Source organism: Chaetodon trifascialis, chromosome 23 (genome assembly GCF_039877785.1).
Source record: "Chaetodon trifascialis isolate fChaTrf1 chromosome 23, fChaTrf1.hap1, whole genome shotgun sequence".
In the NCBI taxonomy this organism is placed as follows: Eukaryota; Metazoa; Chordata; class Actinopteri; order Chaetodontiformes; family Chaetodontidae; genus Chaetodon; species Chaetodon trifascialis.
The window spans coordinates 11,826,143-11,845,428 of NC_092078.1; the positions used below are offsets into that span (position 1 = coordinate 11,826,143).

General features: G+C 44.3%; 1 protein-coding gene across 1 annotated transcript in view; it reads left to right on the plus strand.

Moving 5' to 3' along the window:
• LOC139351094 (pyruvate carboxylase, mitochondrial-like) overlaps window positions 1-19,286 on the plus strand; it is a 251,754-nt gene that overhangs the window by 64,316 nt on the left and 168,152 nt on the right. Inside the window, exon 11 of the mRNA XM_070992772.1 lies at window positions 11,510-11,672. Coding sequence (XP_070848873.1) covers window positions 11,510-11,672 — 163 coding nt within the window. The remainder of the gene's footprint in view (window positions 1-11,509; window positions 11,673-19,286) is intronic.

Genomic DNA, 19,286 nt, shown 5'->3' on the forward strand with positions numbered 1-19,286 from the left:
CACACTCTTCATCCGGCCCGCTGAAGCCTGCAAGAAGGTGCTGGAGCGTTGTCTGGTTGAACCGACCGATCGCGGGTCATGTTTATCAACATTGTTTCGTTGTCACTCCCCACACAGCAACTAGCAGACTGGATACCAGGCGCCGCTGCTTGCATTCGAATGATTCACCAGACTGTTAGTCAGAGAGCTGTGACTGGAATATAATGGGGTGAAATGACAGATGAAATCTCTCCCAGCAAGACGTAAAGGAAGCTTTGCCGCTTTGCTGGGCTGTCTGGCGCGTTGCAGGCTTACCTATCGGTATATCACGCTGGGAACCTTGTCGAGAACATCATTTTATTTAAAAAGGTGTGCTCATAAATTGTTTGGTGTGCCTCTGACTGCCTGCCTGTGTTGAGGCTTTTCTTGCATGCAAGCACAAGTGCACGTATACATTCATACATCAAAGATGCATCTGCAGTCTGCTCAGAGCTTGGGGTTTAATTAGGATGGTTTCCCGCTGGGTTCTGGTATATGGAGAGGAAGAGACCCAGTGACTCCATCCCCGCTGCACACTCATATCATTACGCCGCACGGTTCATTTGTCTAAAACCTGTAAATGAAAATTCCAGCAGCGATGATGGCTGCGGACGTCGAGTACGCGTGCACGCAGGCACAGTTCGGCGTATGCGTGTGAATTTCTCAATGCGTTTTCCCGCATGTGGGGTGAGCAGTGTGTGCAGGCATGTCTCCGTGAAGCATCCGTCCTTTTCTCTGCTAATACTTGTGCAGAATTAAGAAGAGAAACCAGCTTTGGGAGTGGAGGTCATGACGCCATCAGTACATCACAAGGATAAGGCTGTTTCAATACAGTCAAAGCCTGTTAAAGTTCATCCCTCTGTGCTGCTAACATTGACGTCCAAATTCATCTCTTTCTTACCTGTTTTGAGTGTTTCTCTCTTCTTCCCTCACTCTTGTTCTTTCTCTTCTGCCCTTCTCTGTATCTTACTTTTCTTTCTACTCACCTTGTCTTTCCCCCTCTTGTTTACTTTGGTGTATATAGTTTCATTTGTGAGGGCAAAAACATGCTCCATTGTCACGCTAATACTGTGCTCACACACTGAGCGAAGTTATCTGCAGCATGGCTGAATTGAGTTATCTCTTTGCCTATTTGCAGTCTCTGTTGTCTCTCCCTCTCGCTCTTCCTCTCCGTTAACTCGTGTCCTCACGCTTCCCTCCATATTTCTTGTTTTCTCTGCGCTGCACCCCTCATTCTTCTCTTTCATCTCGTGTTTATTGCGCGCCATTTCTTTCTCTCCCAGCTGTTCTCCTTTCTCATTGTTGCCTCCATTTTATTCCGCCGCAGCTCATATTTTACATTTATCACGTTATCTGTGCCGGGTCTGTGACTCATAGGCTAGTCTCATTACGTGTGTGTGTATGTCTGTGTGTGTTTCTGATAGCAGGCATGTTGTTTTTTTTCACATCATGTGTGCTGCTCATTGGATATCTTTCTGCAGGACGGCTGATGCATTTTTAAACGACATGTGTGTCGATGCACAAATGTGTGATTGTGTGTGTGTACGCATGCACGTGTGTGTGTGTGTGTGTGTGTGTGTGGCCTTATTTATCTGGCTTCCCTCTCTTTCTCTCTGTATTTGTGACCTCCGCTGTGCAATTTTCCGAGTGAGAGAACTTGGATTGCATTTTATCAGACCATATGGGCGTTTGCATTTTTTGGTGTGCGTGCGTGCGTCCGCTGGTGTGCATTTGCGTGTTTTGCGGAGTTGTATGTATGGATCTTCTTCCAGACATGCGCTTCATATTAACAGCGCCCTTCAAATTAAAATCTTGATTTAAATGGTGCGACCTTTTAACAGAGCTGTGGTGTACCTGACTCTCAGGGCTGTGAATAATTGATTATTTTAGAGATTCTGAATAACAGCCGCAGTTTATTTCCAGACTTTTGTTTTACTAGTTTTAGAGGCCGACAGATCCTGCAGAAGCCAAACTTTACAGTTAAATTACTAAGAAAAGTTGAAGGTTGTTCATCAGTAATGAATCAGTTATATGTTGAAGGTGTTGCAGGAAAAATAAGTCCTATGAGGGGATTTGCTCGTGTCTGTACATCTGCAGTAGATGATGCTTTCCAAGGTCACAAGAATAACACATGCATGCTGTTATATGATGGGTTTTCTGCTCTAAGTTGCAGTATGCATAGATCAGAGTGGAGCACATGGTATAGATTGATGTTCAAGACCTGTGTAGGTGTGTGGTTCTCTCAGAGTTCATGGCAGCTTGTGGGGGTTTACTGACCCAACTTCATGCCATGTTTGTGGCCACTGTAGGCTCAGGTCAGGTTTCCACTTCCACTGTACACCTCCTCACTAAAAGGACAATATGTATCATAAAGGGGACGCTATGTGTGGATTATTTCAAGGGTTATAATCAAATGAGTTCAAGAGTTTACGGTCAGGTTTCATTTCGAACGAGGCGCAGAAGCAAGAACACCAGCGCGGCCGAGTCCGTATAGATCCAAGGAGACAGACAGGTCAACTTTGATCAAGCAGCGTGGCGTCTTCAGGCGCCTCCCAGCGCATCAATTTTACACATCAGCCTTAGACCTTCTGTGGAGCGCTCACTCGTACATGTTCCCGAGAAGGCCTTGAAACATGGTGCACTTTAAAAGTTACAGGTTTAGACACAAGTCAAACGTAAGTGAGGCGTGAATCACAGATCTCTAAATTCCACGAATCCCTGTAAAGGTCGCACCTCAGGCAGCGTTATCGAATCAGGGCTTTTCCTTTGAATGTTCGAAAACACCGATACAGTGTGTGAGACCACAAATAAGACAAGAATTAGCCAGCTGCATTCCAAGATAATCTTCTCGACCCCCAAGAGCCGAATCATTATGGGATGATTTCAGCATTCACACATATGGATACACACATGTCGCTGTGTGAACATGTGGTCGTGTATTGTTTGTTTTCGTCGTGTACTGACATCACTGTCATTGGTAATACTGTCCGTATTTGCTCTGTATTAATTTTTTGTTCCCTCTCTGTCTCTTCTATGTATTTAATCCCCCCCCCCCCCCCCGTGTCTTCCTCTTATCTGCATGCACTGTCTCTCTCCTCTCGGCCTTCTCATCTCGTTGCTCGCTGCCTTCTGGACGCCGAAGTCATTTTGCATTCCTCTCCTCACTCTTCCATCTGCTTCATAACAAGGAAAGCAGGAATTAATTAATGGGCTGATAGTGAGGCCTGAAAAAATCGGGGAGAACGCGCGCTGAAAGAGAGAGGAAATCTAATCGGAAAGGATTTTCACCCCCTGCCTTGTCCTCCTCCACTTATGTCCTCAGCTTTGTTTTTTATTTTTTAATTCCTCCACCTTAAAACATCCTATTCTCTCATCTTTTCTCTCCCCTCACCTTTCCATCCTTTCTCCTCCCTCGCCACACGTTGATAGACTGTGATTAATATTTCTCCCCTCTCTTTATCCCTTTCTCCCCCCTTCCTCCCTCCATCTCCAGCCACGTTCTGTTTGCATTTGCGTATCGAACAGGCAGCATAGTTGTCTGGCTGCCAGCTAAATTGATGTCAAAATGCCATCCTCATGCCACAATGATTCAAATTTCTTATTTCCTCCTCTCTCTCATGCAGACAACTCATCCCTCCCGTCTGTCTCTCCATTTCTCACCTCCCCTCGTCGGGCTCTCGCTTTTCTTCTTCTGTTTGCTGTCGACAACCGTCTAATGAAATTCATACAAAACAAGATGGGAGGCTCGATGCGTACCTCCTCACCGTCCTCCTCCTTATTTCTCTCCATTTGCCTGCTCTTCTTCTAGGTCCCGTCCTTCCTTTTCTCTCTCTTCATTTCTACTGTCGTCTTTGTGTGTGTCCATCCTTCCTATTCATTTCCATCCACTGCTGCCGCTTTCTCCGTTGTCCTCTTGCTTTTGTACATTTCCATTCCTGCAGGCCTCACTTGAACGCACGTTTCCTGTATTTCCACTTCTTTATTTAGACGAGATTGTGTGTGTGCGTGCGTGCACACATTTGGTATAGACAAAAGTCTGCATTAGTTTTACTGAAATGAGAAATACATTTCTGCTTTGCTCTTTGCGAATTGCCCCGAAGCCTTGAAAAATTTGTGCGAACATTAATAAATCCGAAGGCTGAGGAAAAAACACACACACGCAAACACACACATACACACACACACCCCGATACAGTGCGGACTAACACTTGCCGTGCTAATGAAGTTACAAAATCAAGTGTTCACTTCAAAAGGAGTAAATGTTTTGCATTTCGAGGCCACATGTGGGAGGTTGGGAGGGGGAGCTGGAGACAATGGAAGATGAAAGGGTGAGAGGCGGGAGGAGAAAGGGAGGAAAGAACCAGAGAGGATGGAGAAGACGAGCAATGTAAAGGAAGGGGTGTTGGGATTTATATCATGCTTTTAATTTTCTGCTTCCTTGTGCCCTTTCTTCTCATGCTCACACTTCCCATCTGTTCCTGTTCTGTCAGGTCTGCTCGGCTCTCACTTCCTCCCTCACCCACCTTCCTCTCTTCCTTCCCTTCCTTCAACTTTTCCACCCCTCGCTTCCCCTATTCCACTTCTTCCATCTGTTGTGTTCAGTTTAAAAAATAATTTGACATTTTGGGAAATGGGCTCATTCGCTGTCTTGCTGAGAGATAGATGAGAAGATTGATACCTCTCTCATGTCTGAAATTACAGTCATCAGCAGCTTTGCTTAATTTAGACTCTGTTAACAAAATCCGCCTACCAGCACCTCCAAATCTCACTAATTAACAAGTTATATCTCATTTGTCTGATTTGTACAATATACAGTTAGGCTAGCTGTTCCTCCCCGCTGCCAGTCTTTATGCTAACTGAGGCTAATGGCTGTAATTACATATTCAGTGTACACACACAATACCAAACTTCCCCAGGTAAACTGTCAAAGGTATGTCCCTAAATGCCAAACCATTCCTTTAAGCTCCTCTTTCTCCCTTATACTCCTCCTTGTTATCTCCTCTCTTAATATGGCACCTTCCACCCTGAGTCGTTCCTTCTTCCTCACTCCCTCCTCAATTCGCCGCGGTCATCCCCTCACTGCTCTTGTCCCGCACTCCCACTTATCTGTCACATCCCTCCATCCCGCTCCCCCTCCAGCTCATCTCCCTCCCCTCCAGCCTCCCCCCTGCCTTCCACCTTCGCTTCCTCCCACTGCCTCTTCGCCTCGGTTCCTTTTGTCCTTTTGAGCGAGGCCAAATCCAATCTCTTCCACACTCCCACTTTTCCCACTCGCTCTTTCAGTTTTGGCATCCAGCTCTTTATCCTCTTCTGTACTCCCACTCCCTCTGCTTCCCCTCACTTCATTTTCCGCTCTCTTGCGTAGAGTTGGGGATGTAAAGCTGTCATCTTGTCTCTTATATACTTATCTCTCAATCTCCTCCGTCCGTGCGGATCTTTACCTCCCTGCCTGTTTGTCATATTTTCTCGACTGTTTCTTCATCTCTAATGCCCACAACAAGCTTGATTCCTCTCCTCACCACACTCCTTCTTCCTCTTTCTTTCCCTCCCTCTCCCCCTTTTAGTTCTGGGCGCACAGCCACCCCCTTCTCCCTTGCTAACGAGCTCTGAGTGAAACGACTGAAAATGATATGCAATTAGCACTCAGGCTTCCTGGTCTCAGCGCATGTGAGCGTGTGTGTGTGTGTGTGTGTGTGTGTGTGTGTGTGTGTGTGTGTGTGTGTGTGTGTGTGTGTGTGTGTGTGTGTGTGTGTGTGTGTGTGTGTGTGTGTGTGTGTGTGTGTGTGTGTGTGTGTGTGTGTGTGTGCGCACATGTGACAAATTGAGACACAGTTTGTGTGCTCGCTGCTGAGTGTGAACGTATGTGCCTGCTGGACTTTCAGATAGCGTGTGTGTGTGTGTGTGTGTGTGTGTGTGTGTCCTCAGGTTCTAGTGAGTTTCAGGCTAATGTACTTTCCATGTACTGTGATAATGTTGGGACGTGTCCATCGAGGCTTCTTTGTGCATGAGGCCAATACCATAAATATTTTCTCAGGTATTAGTGCATTCATATTTGTGTATACGTTTCTCTGAACATACTTGAGATTGAATGTGAAAGCGGAGGTGCACACCCCTCAGGTCAGCACATTACACATCCTCCTCTGATCTCCTCAACCCTGGCAATCCAACCCCTCTGCATACCTCTGGGAGATAATTCATTGTAATATAATTACAGTTTAATGAAAGCCTCATTGCACTCTTGACTCTGGAGATGACCTGCAGTGGTTCTACGACAGTTGTCTCTTAAAGGGAAATGTAAATTCTTGCTTTGGATGCATATCCTCCCTTTTGTCATATGGAGTCAAACTGCCTTTTTTTGATTAGCATACTGTGTCGTAAAATTAATTCGGCAGTTTCATTTTTTTCTGCAGGAATCGTGCATGTTCGTTAATTGCTTCACATATTTTTAGTGGGTTGAAGAGGCAGGCTAGCAGCATTGCTGAATAAGCTGAAGTTAGTGGCTGTCAAATAGGAAGCTCAGCTCATTTGTCAAGTGCTTGGTGGATGATTTAAACCAGTGTTTCCCAAAGACCCCATCGATGTGGCCATTGGGTGCCTGGAGGACAAAACAAGGGGCCACAATTTAGTTAATGTCCATTTTTTCCTGCTGTATTTATGAAGCATAGAATAATTAAGCAACATTTACATGAACTACATTTTGTGCATTATTAGACATACGGAAACTAAAGAAATAAGCAATAAACATAAACAAACCTCACTGATAATGCAGTTACTGCTGAGCACTGCTTGCTAACAACATGGCCGCTTATTGTTTCTGGTTGTCGTAATAACACAAAACGCTTTGTCTTTTGAGTTTCCGTTGTGATTTAAGGAAGTATTTTTTTCCCGTTAGACGCACAATTTGCAAGAATAAATGGCACTTGTGAGATTATATACTCGTGGTTTGCTCGAGAAGGGGAGCATCTCTAGATGCGATATGATTGGTACGTCTTCCTTTAAATAGCAAGAGGACATGAACCCAAATTAGGCTCAATCCAACACACTTTCTTCACCACTTCAAATATAGTTTTGTTCATAATATGACAACATACTTAAGCCTCGCTGGCATTTACAGGGCTGGATGTCTTAAGCTTCAACGGTAATATTTCACGCTATCTAACATAACACGATGAGGATAATACAATGTTAAAGTCAACCCAGTTAACATCAATGTCAAAATAGGCTGCAGCGAAATGATCTGTCAGGTTTAAGTGTGCAAGCTCAGATAAAGCATTTGCATTAGAGGATAAACAATATGTGTATGGCGTTGTGCTTTAGATTAAAGGGTTTCTCCTCATCTTTGAAGCTACTTGGAGGAAAACCTGTTTAGTTCAATCAGAGTTTAGACTCTTGCCCCGATCATGGGAGTTGATTTGAGTCGGTGTGCTTAAAGTGGTGCTTGCGTGCAGAAGTGTTGTAGAGATTTCCACCGGGGCGTTTCTCCCAGACATTTTTAAAATCATTTTTTAAGGTGCCACGAGAAAATGCGTGTTGTAAGCGGAAATATGAGACGGGGTGCAGAGGTGTGTGCACACACTTCATTCTCCAGGCTGTTGAGTTCCAGCGTCCATGATGATGTATTTTATCCATATACTGCATGTGTGGCAGTTGGACAAGGAAGGATTTACACCGCTTATTCCAAAAAAGACTTTATGCGCAGCGCTGCTGTCAAATCTGGCTAAAAGAGGACTTACGGGGATGTGACCAATGCTTTGCTGTAAATAATTTGGGCTTTCATGTGGTTCTGCAGTGTAACACCCTGACGTGTTTGGGATTGGTGATTTCATCAGAGAGCAAATGTGAGATATTTACAAGCATATCAGAAGCCTTAAGCCAGATTGTTCCACAGACAGGAGGACCGAATGCAAAATAATGTGCTTGGCTGCAAGGTAAGGCTACTGACAGGATTTCAAAGAACAGATTCAGTGAGAAGACACATGTTCTCTGACACCTGTGGGGGTTTCCATTTTTCTTTTAGATTGTCAGAGATCAAATATAAACTTAGCAGCTCTTCAGAGGCCCTGAGAAAAGGCAAAGACACAACCGGCAAACAGTCAGGCGTGCTGGGCCGGAAAAATAGACACGCAATATCGGGCTTGACATCCTAAAAGTTTTATGTATTCTTTAGTGTTGTCAAAAATAAATAAGCGCAGGCCTTTGACACATCAGAACTGCAAAGCGAGGCAACACAATGCCCGAATGTGACACATTAAAAAAGCTGAGAATAGAAGCAATATTTAGCTTTTTTTTTTTTTTTTAATGCAAAATGAGGATACTGTAGAAGTGCATTATATCAGGACCAACATTCACAAACAATACATGCAAAGTTTATTTCCATGACCTTCTTGGGCTTTTAGCATAACAGGAAATGAGTCAGATTTTCCTCTGTGTTCCATTTGTCTTGTTATAATGTGATTATTTCCTAATTTTGGAAAATAGGCACGACTAAACTATCAGTTGAAATGACGAGGGCCTAAAGGCAGGTCCTGCATTATTACCTAATGTAATTTTGGGGCCTTGTACTGTAGAGGGGCCCCAAGTGAAAGTCTTGTTTTAAGAGCTTATTATTTCAGTTTATATTGTGCTTACATGCAGCATATTCCTAAATAGATTTATTTTTAATCACATTTCCAGCAACTAATCGACACACAGCCAACCTTGGGCCAGGTAGCGTTGCAGCTCAGGAGTGGTTCTTGGTACCTGGGGCTCTTTGGCAAAATATAATTAAAATGCCATGTGCAGTCTGCTGCGTGCACGGTGCTTTTCAGGTATTTACATGAGAGGTTACTTGCATAACAGGGAGAGAGTTAAAAGAATTGGGGGTCAGCAACATTTAGATTAGATTTGAGAACAAACCGGTGGAACAGCTTTAGTTAATATTAGTTTGGGTCATGGATAAATCCAAAAGTCACTCATATTAAAAGTGAATTTACAGCAGAAAACTGGAGGATGAACCTGCTTTTTCTTTAGTGGAACAAGAACAAACATACGTACATCTGTAAAAGATGTAGAAATGCAGGAAAACTTCCTTTTGTAGTTACCATAGTCACCAATTTTCCTCTTTAATTAAAGATATTGACAGCTTGTGGTTATTAAAACCAGCACTTGTCCCCAGTCATAATGCTCGTCTGTGCCTCTGTACAGATGTTTAAGGTCACTTCTCTTTGGTTTCATCTGTGAATGGAACCAAAGAGAACTGACCCCAAACATCTGCACTTCCTCTGCGCTCTCTAACACCGAGTTCTGCCGGCAGTTTCAGCGTGTTCATCGTCGCTGCTCTCTTGTTGAGCATGTTCTAGAAGTGCGTTTTCCAACTCCTACTTTTGCTGAAGGCATCTCACCCTCATCCTCTCCCTGTGCACTTCGGCCTTATTGTGGAACTTGTTAATGATACAGGGGGCTTCTATTCTGTAACTGGCTGCACTGAGGGACAGATGTTGCTGCAGGCTCTTTAATTTTTCCCAGTCAAATTAGTATACAATGAATTTCATAAACCCTCGAGGGTCCTCATTCAATCAGTGTTGCCTTATGTTTTCAAAGTATAAGAATTATGCGAGGGGGGGAAAAAACTAGGCCAGACATGATTTATCTGTATATTTATAGTCTGTGCATGGATGCCAAGTGTTTGACTCGCGACTCAAATGTTGAGTTGTTGTTGTTTGCCACCGAAATGTGTTTATTTGCATAATATTAAAGGACTCCTGTTTCTATGACAGGGCAGCCATTAGCCATATTTTATCTTTAGTATTCTTTATTTCAGCCTGAATGTGCAAGAATGGATGACTTCATGAAGGAATTCAGGAGGATAAAGTATGAGGCTAAAAGTATGATGGAGGGATTGAGCTGTAGGATACTTTATTTTCCCGCCTTCAAGTCTTGGCTGCAGTATATTTCAAAGCATTTCTGTTCATATGCAGTGTCCTTAAAGGAGCCGACAATGTGCTGCACCCCAAGGAGGCTAGTTACTATGTGAGTCTGGTAACAGATGAGTGTCCCAATTAAGCAACAGACAAATTGAGAATCGTTTCCATAACTATTGTCATTGCTCATGAAGTGACTTTTTTTTTTGAAGATTCAACCGGGGCTGTCTAAATCAAAAAAAACACCACCATATTCATGTAACAAAAACATGATGTTAGCGCCTGTCCAAGTTATCAAGAGTGGATCTGCTTTTTCCACCAACACATTTCACACCAGGCTGATGGATAATTGTCCTTCTGTTTGGCCGGAGTGTGGATACCAGCTAATTGAGACATTAAGGAGACGGAAGCCAAGACGGGGTCCAAAATCTGAGCGTGTTTGCTAATGTGTGTGCCTTCTGTCTCTCATTCACTCTTTAAGAAGGAGAGGCTTCCCAGTTGCCCAACATGTTTGTGTTTGGCAGCCGATTGGGTGCAGGGATGCAGCCGTTTAAGAATTGTGTGTCCTCACCCTCTGCGTCCGTCCACTGCTGCGTTTAAAACTGTATTACACATTTTGGCTGTGTTTGACTGCGCGAGGTCATCAAGCTTAACCCAGCAAGTCCCGTTTAAGCGATGCTTTTAAATAAAATGCATAAAGATGGGCCAAAATTGATGTTAAGCCTTAAAACTCATTAAAATGCAAGAAAAGAACTTCTTTGTCCCTCTCATATTCTAATTATTTCTAATATTGTGTAATTACCGACTAAAAATTTGCATAATGTTCTCCAGAAAAGGCGCTTTTAGGCTGTTAATAAAACGCACTGTTAATGTAAACAGTGTGTGTGTTCGCTGGTGTGACGGCACAAGTGGGAAACCGTCTCCTTGGGAGTTTAGTGAAGTTGAATGAAGTTGTGGAATGCTCCAAAAACACCTGTTTGGAACATTCCACAGGTAAACAGGTGAGATGGTTGGGTGTGAATAGGGGCATCCTTTACACAGCGTCCAAACGTGTATGGAATCAGTGTTGTACATATAAGCAGAGACATTTTAATGGAAGCAAACCGTTACTCTTTAAGATCAAAAAACAATGATCTAGCTGCGAGCTTGCTCCCACGTATCCTGGGACCTGGTTGATTAAGATTCTTCATAGCACACCTAAGCACGCGTACTCATCTCTAGTCAAACAAAAGTTCTGTTGTTTGCCTCCCCAGGAGCAATTCTTTCAGCAACATCAAATTATAACAATTTTTCTATGTTTGGTTATTTTAATCTACTTTGTTTTTGCTATTAAGTGGTATCCACATGGGATTGTTTTCTTGTCACGCATCACAGATTCATTTGTTGGAATGAGAAGTGCTGGAAACATCCTCACATCTGCTGCAAATCCATATTCAGAGCTGAGGCCAAGAACAGCTGAAAATGTTTGCATTGAATAAACGGCCTCACTAGTGTTTTAAAGCAAGCCGGGATAAGCCATAGTGACACCAAGGGAAATTCAGGGCTGTTCACACACTTTAGTCACCTCATTGCTCTTTCTCTCACTTTAACAGCGTGGACCTGGTGCACGCCCAGCTGCACGTGTGCGAGGGCCGCAGCCTGCCGGAGCTCAACCTCAAACAAGACAAGATCAGGGTAAACGGCTGCGCCATCCAGTGCAGGGTGACGACCGAAGACCCGGCCAGAGGCTTCCAACCAGACACAGGAAGAATTGAGGTAGGCTTCATCTTAAAATGACCGGAAGACCTTTGCCATACTGACACATCACTTACAAAGTCTGCAAGGTGCACAATTTCAAATCATGTCCCAGGCTTGTGTGAATGGCCACATCATTCCAACACGCTGCTCGATTCCCGGCAAAAAGGAGCATAAACACCAAATGAAACTCATTTTCTGTATCACTGACATGGTGACAGCGATAAAACGTCTGATCCCAATTTGGCACATTAAGCTCTTTGCTTCTAAGATACATTTACGGCATAATTCTGTCTTCTGCTTATCGTGATAAATGGAGGCAGCTTTAGGTTCGTCCATATGTCATCATATTCTTGGCTTGCAGAGCAGCACCGAATCACATTTAAGTCCCCTTCCGTGCCAAATGTCAAACAAAGCCTTCATTTGACATTTAGCCTTGTGAAAGCAGCCGCTTTTGAGAGCTTAAGTTCACATGGCGTCATTAGCCATACATGGCAGCAAAATGGGAGCAATGAACAGAAAAGTGGCGAGAGCTGCTGAGTGAATTGTCGATTCTCAGTGCCATCTATGGTACGGGCATCCCTCTCACATCACAAACAGTTGTTTGATTCCCTTAATGGAGCTCAGTAATAATGAGAGATAACAGAGTGTCCAACGGCATATGTGTGATCACATGTGCGCAAAGTCACAGCTGCAGAGATTAACCAGCGTTTGAATTATAGGTCTGTCACATTGATCCATGTAGTAGCTTTCAGTGCTGCAATTAGGAACGCGCATTGCCATATGAGGTCTGCGAGTGGGATGATTTCCCTGTACGCATGTGTGTTTCTGCATGACTGACTGAGGTTGTGCTCACCTTTATCTCCCTGTGAGGAAGGTTAATAAACATGTATTTAGTTCATAAATGCTTTCATGCTTAAATGCTTGTTGATGCGTGAGTATTGAGAGCGTGTGTCCATGTGCCTTCTGTGTGAGAGGACCAGTGATTGACTTTGACACTGTTCTCTCATGAGATGGCACAAAGGTCACTATATGATCTATTTCATACATTATATGATATATAGAGTGACGCATCCGTCCGTCCACAAGCGTATATCCTGCACAGTCTATCCACCCTATACTGTATGCCATTTCTCATCGTGTCTCTCGTGCGTCTCTCTCGCTGATGAGGTCTGATCCCTGGATGCTTTTTCCTGTCAGGTCCTTTTGCCCTTCACCCTAGACTGTACACCCACCCACTCGTCTTCTCTTCCTTTTATTCCGCCTATCATCCGCCGTCCTCCCCCTTTCTTTCAGGGTTTTTCTCTTTTGGCTTTTATAGGCCTCAGCAGTGTCACAAAGCGTGCTTTACGAATAAATGGTCATGAAAGCTGTTTTGAATCAATGAAAATGGCAGATTAGAATTAAAACAAGGTTTAATGAGAATTAAACAGCCATTTATCAGAATTAAAACAAATTGAACCCTGTGTTAAAGATAATGTTGAGAGATAATGGTGATTTTGACCTTAGCTGAGCGCAGTACTTGGAAAGCCTTGAGGGCTCAGTGCTATGGCTGGGCTATGTTTGGTCTGTAGCCTAGCCTCTGCTAACTGTGGGAGGATTCTGCTTGAGGGCAATAGAAGTGAAATTAATTCTTTAACGGTGCAGAGAAGCTAAAAAATGAGTCTGCGACATGCGCTCTGTTTTCTGTCAGAAACCTGCAGCCGAGCAGTACACAGAAGCAGAGGAGGGAGGCTGATCAATGATTTTGATATTATTGTCTGCATGTCAAATTTATTGCAATTGGGAGACTATAAATTCCTGCAGCCCCATTTGGTATTATGGCACATCATGGATGCTGTGAATAAAATACTGCCTCTGCTGCCTGGTGACTCAACACAGTGGTTTTTGACTCCTTGGATGTGACTGAATTTGACTTGCACCGCTGGCTTTCCAATCAAACAAGTCATCTGTCTCCCGGTTCAGAGCGGGGGCGAGAAATAAATGGCAGTGTTGTGCACACAGATTTATTTCAATTGCATATGAGTCCATCAATTTATCACCCTGGGCTCGTTGCTTTAGTCTATTAACAGTTTGTGATCAGACTACAAGCATTCAGATGAAGCGTTTACCTGACGATTTAGGGTTCTGAGCCATATTCAAATCAGCGTCGTGCATTTCGAATTCAAACCTGGTCTGGGCATGCAGGCCAAAAAAAAAAATCTAAGCTGTTTAAATAACATCCCCATTATGTGGCATTCTCCGTTTCAGGGTGCATTACCTCTCACTGTGAAAATAGCTGCTCGCGCTGTTTAGTGCTCTTCTCAGAATCTTGTCTGAGGAGAGTAGCCACAGAATAGCTTGTGACCTTCTCACTTCAAGGACTTTCTGTTGTGTTTTCCCACCCTGTATTTTCCCTTTTCACCCCCCCACCCCCCCGCGTCGCTCCATTCTTCGCTCCCACCTAGCACTCGTCTTAAAATAATGCACGTTTTCCACATCCCCCCCTTCAAGCACCGCTTTTCCCTCCCTCTTCCACCCATTTCCATCTCACACTCCCTTCACTCATCCCTCTATCTGTCCCCCGTCTCTCTCCCCCACCCCGCTCTTTCTCTCTGTCTCTCATACGCCATTTAGCCATGCAGTTGAGCTATGAAACTTGTCAACACTGCGAGCCCGACCATTACCATGCAATATGAATGAACCAAACACAATCAACACAGGAAAGCGTGGATGGAGGATTGCCACGTTTGAGGGACAGATGAATAAATTATTACCGAAGGGATGTGACAAGGTCAGCAACTGAGTGGCGCAGTGAAAGGTGAAGAGCCAGGAGGGCGAGAAAGTCGGCACGCTATGGACTTTTGGTCACTCGAGGCACCCGAAGCAACTTGGATAATGAGCTTTGCCACGTGGAGTCACTTCTGTGCCCTTTTCAGAGCCACTACAGAAGCCCCGCAACGAGACAGGCCAAATCTTAGAGGAGCAAACGGCCGAACAGCAGAGTTTAGGATGCCGCAGTGGCGTTAAGCTTTGGACTGAAATTCATGTGGCGATAGCGCCGTTGAAAATGCTGTCACTCGCTCGGTGTGAAAAAGCTGCCGTATGTCAGCAGGAGGGGGCAGGAGTTGTACACTGTAGCAGAAAGGCTACTTCTTCCAGAAAGGCAAAAATCAGCTGTCTCACACACAGCACTGGAGTATCAAAGAAGGGAGGAAGACAGCACAGCAGAGAAGGGAAATGGGGGAGGGGGTAGGGGAGGGAAAAGAGATGAAATGCACAGAAATGGAGGAGCTCAAGGCATCAAGATAAGGAGGGGGAAGTATTTCTTTTACTGTACTTAGAGACAGCAGCCTGATAGGTGTTTGTGAACAAAACAGAAGCAAAGATCCAACAGGTCAAATCAGTAATGGTACACGCTTGTTTTACGTCTCTTTGACTTCATTTTCTGTTGTGGGGAGAAAATGGATAAAGGAAGAAAAGGCACACGGGAGCTTTCTGTCTTGTTCTCTCATCTCCTTTTAATGGAGCTTTCAGAGCAGGTGAGGACGGAGAGAGAGAAAGCAAAGAGGATACAAGAGAGCAACGGAAGCAAATGAGGGAAGATAGATAGTGTGCACTGAGAGAGGTTGAGCAGTATTAAGAACAACCACTACTCAGCTTTTTATTTGAAGGTCTGACCTGCAATTGCGGTGTCGCAGCCCGTGCTGGTGCGCCGCGCTTGCACGATGACTGGTGCTGTTCATTGCAGCGCAGGCAGTTTTCCCTCCTGTGACAGATAAATGCTCTTCAGTCAGTCCACTCTGAATGTTGAAAGCTGCACTTACAAATGAGAACTGAGCCAGCTGCAAACCGTTTCGATCCAAGATCCACGTCCTCTCTGCTGCGGAGCTTTTGACAGTATCATGTGGTCTTCTTCTGCAGTAGTAGTTGTAATTACACTACTCTGTAGAGTATATAGGCTCCAATATAGTATAGAATTGGGTAATCATTAGCATATCATTTAAATGACAGAAGGGTGGCATAATTACAAATTTGTCTGCTCCTTCAGCACCATGGACAGCGCCATGGATACATCAATACACAGCACAGTTAGGCTGCAGATGGCAGGTTAAGAAGGGGGCAAGAATCCCCGCTCACCCCCCTCAAATCACCTGCCGATTTTAAGTTATGAAAGCACACAACTTTGCAATTCTACTGCAACTCTACTTGACATGCAACCCCACTTTCTAACTGTATTTCGTATGTCCACCCGTACCTGAACGCAGCATGTTTCTGGTCTGAACGCCCGGTGAGCCACTGAGGCTGACAGCTCTGTTTCTCAGCGAATACCTGATACATCACCACATGCTGGACGTTGGTTTATATGCTGCGTTTAATATAGTTGTATAAATTTATACTAAAGAAATGTCATTAAAGGTTAGTTTATAATTGGCAGCTCTGAGTGAAAGAGCTTTGCTGCTGCTCTGGAAACAAAACGCGGTGTTGTGTAAATTATATTAAATGTCTCAGCTCATAAGTATTTTGCTTATTATTCATGTCACCTTTCAATATGTTAAAGCTGTAACAACATATAACAGAGCAAATGAAATACAGCGTATGGGCAAAGAAGACAGACAGAGAAGAGGTGCACAGAGGGGGGAAAATAATAAGACCAAGGCGCGAAGCGAGGCATCAGGGATGGAGGGGGAGACGAGGATGAGGAGTGATGGATGTCATAGCAGGAGGGTAGCGGCAGCCCTGTCGACAGAGTGACAGGGAGGGATGGACTGCGTGCTTTGGGATCAAGCGTGCGGGGAGGGAAGCAGAGGAGGCAGAGTATTAAAGCAACACCTTGACATTTTGTATTTTAATCTGTTTTTTTTTTCTTCGGCAGCCGCTCTTCACATCCTGTGTATCCACAAACCTTTCGGCACATAAGCTCTGTGATCAGTGTAGCTCGGTGAGATGTGAAGCCGATTCCAAGAAGCATGAGCGCAAAAGCCTTTTTCTCCCATAGTGCGATAAGTGGGTGATGAGACAATTTACCGAAGCCCCAAATCATGTTACTCCTGTAAAGTAAAGAGGAGGGAAATATAGCTTTGTGGTACAGTGCAGGGGGAAAACAGAAGAGAGGAGGGGGGCTGAGAGATGTTCACACTGTGCAGATGTAAAGGAGTGAACGTGATGCGTGGACAGCCGTGATCACTCTTCTTTTATCTTTCCATCTATCTGCTGATTTATCCATCGGCCTCTCACGGGTTCTTCCATGTATCTGCGGTGTATCGCTCCACCATGGCTGACCGTGCCATCCATCCTCCGTCCGTCTCTTTCCTCTGTCCTCTTTCTTCCCATGTGTCAGTCCCACCAAACCTCATGCCTTTTTCTGCTGCTCCTCATTTCTTACTACCTTGTTTGCAGATGTTTCCCTCCCTCCCTCCGTCCACTCGTCCGTTCATTGATCTTGTCTCTCCTCTCCTCTCTTCCCTCAGCCTCTTTTAACATTCCCACCGTGTCTCCACGAAAAGACAGCGAGTAATAAGGCCAAATCCTGCTGTTCCTCTCTCCTCCCCGTGTTCCTATTATTCACCTCCTCCGTTACTCTGCACCTCATTTCACTTTTTCCTCTCCCTCGCTTTGCCGTCTCTCTTTCTCTTTTTTTTTTTTTTAAACTCATGTTGCTGCAGAGGGATAGGAGCCCTCACTCTGGCAGTGTTGGAAGCCTGGAGGGAGCTTCAAGACCTCACTTCTTCATCCTCTTCCCTCCGTCTTCCATTCCTTATCAGTCTGAATTTGAATATCAGGAAAGGATTTAACTGCCATCCCATAATTCATCCCATAAATCAGTTGTCTTTCTCCACAATGTGCCAAGCAGTTACTCACATCTGTCTCTCTATTTCCACCACCCCAACATGCATCTTTCTCTTGTTTGTGTCTTTTATTGGAACACATTTGCATACGTCACTCATGCATTAATAATACATTTTACAATGCCACTGTGTGTGTGTGTGTGTGTGTGTGTGTGTGTGTGTGTGTGTGTGTGTGTGTGTGTGTGTGTGTGTGTGTGTGTGTGTGTGTGTGTGTGTTTCTGTGTATGTGTGTATGTGTGTGTGAGCGTGCTCTCTATCCTCCAAAGAACAGTTTTGAATTTGAAAATAGGTTGAGTCCTAATTAGAGGAAGTGCGTTTGTGTTGCCTCACGCGCCATCGTAAACACCTCCATTTGCACACCATAAACATCCTGCACCCCTCGCCGGCCCGCCCTGTTGTCAGTGTCACGATTTGTCACCATTATCTTTCATTTTCTTCACTGACATAAAGAAAACAGTCAGTCACCTTTGCAATTGGTGGTGAAAGAGAAAAGTTCCACCAAATTATTTCCTCAACGCTTTTTTAATGCCATCTAAACGCACCTATTTTAAGTGTTTTGGGTCTGATTTATTCTATAATTGACTGCAACAAATAAACCAATAAGCAGCAGTGAAAACACTGACGTTGTTCATTTGTGCTCTGAACCAACCAGGCGTGTGAATTTCACATGAATTCAAGAGCTAAACTATTAAATGCACAAAATCTAACAGAGCTAAAACAGAGTTACAGTGAGCTTAGCAGAAAAAAAGTGGATATAAATGAGTGATTAAGTATCTCTTCAGAAAAGGTTGATAGAAACAGGAAAATTCCAAAAAGCAAACATTTAACTCACAAGACTGTTCAGCTGTTTCTGCCGTCAAACCACCCCTGACGACATCTCTATTTTTCTATCGTAGATGTTCAAGGTTTTGTTTCTTGTACTCCTTCAAGGTTTCCAGTTCCGACCTCTGCTCACTCCAGAACTACTCTTAGCAGAGCCAAGTTTTCTCAGTCCAAACCAGTTGATGGTAATGCGTCTCATTTGCATTTTGTTTTCTTTTTCTGCAGCAGAATTTGCTTCAAATTCGCCTGAAAATTGGAAATTCTTTTCCCCTTTCTCTCGACCTAATGAACCGAACTAAAGCTCGACAAGTGAGGAGTGTCCAGAAAGGAGAAAAATAGAGATTTTTCTATAAAAATAGAGGGACGTGTGTTCACACACTGTTCACATGCCATCTTGTTAACTCCAGTAACACTCAGGACCCCTGACCAGTTGTTAGAACACCATGAACACACACCTGCAGGAGGGCAAACCACCAGCACTGCAGGTACCGACACACACGCAGCCATACCGGGTGTAATTTCCAAAGAAACAACCTTTGACCTTGAGAAGGTCATGCGTAGAGAGCCTCCGACGTGAGCTGACTTGAGTGCAGAGTGCGAGCGGGTGGTGCGCTGCTGTGTGACAGGAACACTGTCACTGTGTCCTTTTCCCGACTGCACTTCTTCTTGGATTTTTTCCATATAATCTCTGGTCAAATCTCATCAATTTTTAAGTATGTTGCCCCCCCCCCCCCCACTGCCAGCTCTTTCTCTGCCACTCATCACCATGGCAATTATGGAACCAAATTAGCCCTGTATTTTATGAAGTGACATTTCTCCCTTTCTTCCATTAGTGCACCCTCCACTCAATTCTCTGCTCATGCATTAGGTGCTATTGTCCAATTACTGTCTCACTTTCTTTTCCCCCTCTCTGCCTCACTGATGCCTTCTCCTTCCCCTTTCCTTTCTCTGCATGTCATCTGTAATTTCATTTATTAGAATAGCC